This window comes from Lactuca virosa, chromosome 5 (genome assembly GCF_052849685.1).
Source record: "Lactuca virosa cultivar CGN04683 chromosome 5, Lactuca_virosa_CGN04683_v6, whole genome shotgun sequence".
Taxonomy (NCBI): Eukaryota; Viridiplantae; Streptophyta; class Magnoliopsida; order Asterales; family Asteraceae; genus Lactuca; species Lactuca virosa.
This window is the reverse complement of record NC_136430.1, coordinates 371,908,857-371,913,728: the sequence shown is the minus strand read 5'-3', so window position 1 is coordinate 371,913,728 and position 4,872 is coordinate 371,908,857. Positions and strand designations below refer to the sequence as shown.

The 4,872-nt window shown below is 31.3% G+C and overlaps 1 protein-coding gene across 1 annotated transcript; it reads left to right on the top strand.

The window, feature by feature from the left end:
- The first annotated feature begins 843 nt into the window (after window positions 1-843).
- Window positions 844-2,022, top strand: LOC145117254 (protein TIFY 10A-like). Its single transcript, XM_079053558.1, has 4 exons — window positions 844-1,063; window positions 1,214-1,549; window positions 1,643-1,700; window positions 1,784-2,022. Exons 1-4 carry the CDS (start codon window positions 925-927, stop codon window positions 1,908-1,910), a joined length of 660 nt encoding a protein of 219 aa, XP_078909684.1. The 5' UTR covers window positions 844-924; the 3' UTR covers window positions 1,911-2,022.
- Window positions 2,023-4,872: the final 2,850 nt, after the last annotated feature.

Here is a 4,872-nt window from a genome sequence, read left to right as displayed (position 1 = left end):
CATGCCATGTTTTGTGTGTTCTAGGTAATTGGGAGAATTTGATTATGATAATTGATACTGATGGCGGTTGACTATAATGGTGGTGCACAATGATGGTGGTGGAAAGTGATGATGGTGGTTGATGGAAGACAGGGTTGTTCCAAAACATATTTGGGGCCGAGGACCAGAGGGAAAAAATCTCTAAAATACATAAATTTCATTAACTCTTTTTATAACGACTCAATAATTGAAAGAAAATTATTTATATTAGCTTCTAAATATAACATTTTCGATTACAAAAATCCAAATATTTAAAGAAAAATATTTTTTCTAGCTTTTTGAGATGCAAAATTATTAATGATATCTTCAAGATCGATATTGTCTAACATATAATTAATAAATCCCATAAAAAATTCGGGCCCCTTTAAAAAATGGTTACCGGACGGTTGCCCATTTCACCTACCTTTTAGAACGGGCCTGATGAAGAAATGAGGTGGGCATCTTCTAATTTAATAACCATATAAAATATAAATAAGTAAAAAAACTAAAAGATAATAAAAATACATATACAAATCGTTCTAGATGGGTATGGACTTTTGAAACCATATCATCATTGGAAAGTAAAAAAATAACCATATCATCATCCTCACTAAAAAAAAATAGTGACTGAGAATATAACTTTTTGTAACAATAGGGACTATTTATGTAAATAAATTGATAACTGATATAAGAGAATAATATCGGGGTTAGGGGGGCAGGTGGGGCCTGAGGTAGCAGATGGGAAGTCGCGGCAGACGTCTTATCCCATGTATTCCTCGTGCTTTATTTAACATCTCCCTTCCATATATTAAATACATATTTTATAAAAATCAACAAAGAAAGAAAGGTATCCTTTCTATTTAAGTTTGATATTATTTTTTTAGATTCATTCTACCAGCAACAATTATGTCTGCTTCCTCTGAGATTGTGGATTCCGGTAGGTTTTCCGGCCACAAGACAACTGAGAAGTCCAATTTCTCACAGACTTTCAACCTCTTGAGTCAATACTTGAAGGAAAACGGAACTTTTGGAGATCTCAGTCTTGGTATGTAATCTGTTCTTCCTTCTTTCTCTTAATTCCAACTTCAAATCTTTACTAGATTTTCTTCAAATCGATCTTTATTTTGAGATCCCCCCATGGTTAAATTTGTTGTTACTGGAATAATAATCTGGATCTGTTATGTGGATGCATCAGGTATGGCAACCGGCACCATGAATCTGTTTCCGGCGACCAACAAGTCGTCCCACCGTCAGCAAGATGCCGCCGTTTCCCCTGTTTCAACCCAAGTCCCAAAAAAGCAGCCGGAATCAGCCCAAATGACCATCTTTTACGCCGGACAGGTGATCGTACTTGATGATTTCCCAGCCGAGAAGGCCATGGAAATCATGACGTTGGCCGGAAAAGGAACCTCGCAGAAGACCCAAACTTTCCGGCCGGCTTCCGATTGGATCCCAAAACCAACCGAACCTTCGAATCTGGTTGCATCAAACATCGAGAAAGAAAGCGTCCAGCTTCAGCCTGTTGTTTCTGGTAAGTAATTCATCTTTTCTCTTTGTTTATAAACATGGATTTATTGAAATTATTTCAGAAAAAGTAAACTGATTTCTGTACTTATTTCTGCAGATCTTCCGATTGCAAGAAAAGCTTCACTCGCCCGATTCTTGGAGAAGAGGAAAGAAAGGTAAACATTCAAACGAAGACATAAGAAATTACTTGTTAGTTATTACATACATGAATTTTGATTTCGATTTGAAATATGAACAGAATCACAGCAAGATCTCCATACCAAAGTGATAACCATGGGAGTCCTTCGAAGCAAGAAGAAGGCAAATCATGGTTGGGATTAGCATCTGAATCTCGTGGACAGTTTCAAGCCCAGTCAGCATCATAGATTATCATCATTATAATATCATATATAAATATTATCGTGTTAGTTATGTTACTATTGTTGTTATACTATTATTATACTATTATTATTAGTATAAGTAATGATTAATCGTGTAGGATGCATTTGTATCATGTTTTTACCGAGAGACATGGATCTCATGTGTTTTGGTTGGACTAAAGCTTTCGGAAAGATGTATCTTCAATTGTTTTTTACATCTTTTCGTTTGTTGTTGTCGTATGATTTAAGTTAAGGAAACAATGAGATTTTTATTGTGTTCCTTGTTATTAAATATGTATCTTTTTATTGTTTTATTTGTTTCAAATGTGTATGATTTAGTATGGATTGGTATCATAAATGTGTAAATAATTATTATTTTATAATATAATTGTTTTAAAACATATTGGAAATAACTATCTAAATAATGCAACTGGAACTCTGTATTTATAAAATATTATTATTTTAATGATATTTTGTGATGACAATAGATAGTTCAATAGATGTTTATAATAATTTAAAAAAAAATAATTCATTGCAAAAAAAAATTTGAAACTTATTTGTTACATTAACTCATTTAGTATTTGGTATGAAATAAGTCACCGGTTAGTGTTGTTTTATATGAATTTTTCTTCCTAATTTCCTTAATATTCTTATTGAAAAAAGAAAGTAGTTTACTAATTTTGTGGTGTATATGGGGATGCTTGTTTTTGTGTTTATATAAATCCAATTTTATATTTAGGCCGGCAACCCAATTCCCATGCTACCAAGATGACACAAATTTGTTAACAATATGACTTTACTTCTAATCTCTTAATTATATTATTATTATATTATTATAATTATTATTAAGATAAACTACACAAATGGTCCTTATAGCTTACAAAATAGTTCAAATATTATTCTTATACGGATTTTTTAACACATGTGATCCTCGTGATTTGAAAACATAGTAAAATAAGTCACTATGACTAGCACTTATAAAAATAAGGGTTATGTATTTATGAAATTATGCTTCTTTTATTCATTTGTCATTTTTCATTTTACAATAACATCTTTGCAAAACCATCTTAGAGGGAACATACAATCTATCATTTCTCACTCTTTCTCTCCCTCTCTCTTCTTTTCTTGTGCAATAACAAATAGACCTTCATGGATATAAATCGTTGGGGAGGAAGGAGAGATCTAGATTTCAATTGGTAGAATTTTCAAAAGCATTAAAAAGTACTAAATGAAGTGAATGTTTTATAACGGAAGAAATGAAAGACAATGACATTATTCTCGATTACTGGATGGGGTAGGAGATTTTTCTATGAGAGATCACAGTTTTCATCGATTATGGAAAGACTTTAGGAAAACTGATAGATTATCTAGAAGAAATTATACGAATGTTGAATAGAAAAAGAAAAAAAAAGAATACAAAAATGAAGAAAACGAAAAGGGGTGTCTAGAAAAGAAATTTCCCAATAAACCAAATGTAACACCCGTATTTTCAGTCTAGAAGTTTTACCCATTTATGTGAAACTATTTGAAAAAAATTAAACTAAATAATAGATATAAAGTTTCAAGGCCATTAAATTAACTAAATTAGAATTAGTTATACTCTTAACTTTAAGTGATAGTTGAAGGAAAAACCTTTAAATTTGAATAAATAGATAACATTTGAATAAATCCATTTAATTAGGAAATTAGAGTTGACTTTGTTAAATTAGAAAAAATTAGATATAACTCTTGGTTAAGGCACTTAATTTCTAGTCATCTTATTCATTTGCCATCTTATTCCTACATATGAACTCCTACAGTAAATTAGATGTTAAATTGTGTTTCCAACTTAGATTTTGTCAATAGCTAAGCCATCAACTTTATTTAATGTTGCTTGATTTCAACTTTATTCGTGGATTTAGGGGGCTATAAACCCTAGATTAGTATAGTTATGTTATCATGAGTCTGAATTTTAGTAATCATTAAGAGTATTAGTTTTTGAAATAGACTTCAGGAAATTGGAGTAGATGCATAATCATGTTCATATTTTGGATTCTGGTATTATTTAGTCGAGTTGAGATTATCTTGCAAATGCTATGCTTTCTCCCGAAATTTTGGAACTTATTGATTATTTTGTTTATTTGAAAGCTTTTTCTTGGGGATTGAATTGTTGTACTTATATATTTCCCTTGAAGATTTTACATCAGGTAATATTCACCGGGCATTCCAAGTTTAAACCTTTGTTTTTGACATATATCTAGGCTAGGTGATAAGAAGTGGACAAGGAGAGATGTGTGGATATTCTAAAAAACTTTAACAGTGTAAAAGAACTTCATTTATATTTTTGCTTTTTTATTGATTGTATCACTTCACAACTTAGGGGGTGTTTGGCAAATGAGCTTATTAGCTTATTACCGGTTCCACACCATTACAAGGTGAAAAGTGTTTGGATAAAAACAGTTTATAGTGATGGCAAACCGTTAATAAGTCATATTTTTATAAGTTAACTCCTAACTTATTAGCTCATAAACTAAACTTTTTTGCCAAACACCCTCTTAACAAACGTTGTTAAAACTTAGGGGGCGTTTGGTTGTGGAAAATTTTCCAGTTTTCTAGAAAAGTTTTCCAAGAAAAGCGAAAATTTTGAAAATACGTTTGGTTCGTTCAATTTTTCAAAATTTTCTAAGAAATTGAAAATTTCCAGTTTTCCAAATTGTATGTAAATTAGAAAAACGAGTTTTACAGTTTTTCAAAGTTTTCTAAATTTCTAAGATGAAAAATGAAACTCTACCGCTTCCAACCAAACGCGTTTTCTAAAATTTTCATTGAAAACCGAAAATGAAAACCAACTCTATTTTTGAAAACATTTTCTTAGAAAATGAAAACAGTTTTACACGACCAAACACTCTTAAATTTTGGGACTGGCCCATGTGAATGATGTTACACCTAAGCCTTCCACAAGGCGACTTCATTGGAGTAGCATGGCGGG

Coding starts and splice junctions, on each gene's coding strand:
- LOC145117254 (XM_079053558.1), top strand. CDS start 925: ATGTCTGCTTCCTCTGAGATTGTGGATTCCGGTAGGTTTTCCGGCCAC. Junction 1,064..1,213: donor TTTTGGAGATCTCAGTCTTG/GTATGTAATCTG, acceptor TGGATGCATCAG/GTATGGCAACCGGCACCATG. Junction 1,550..1,642: donor GCTTCAGCCTGTTGTTTCTG/GTAAGTAATTCA, acceptor TTATTTCTGCAG/ATCTTCCGATTGCAAGAAAA.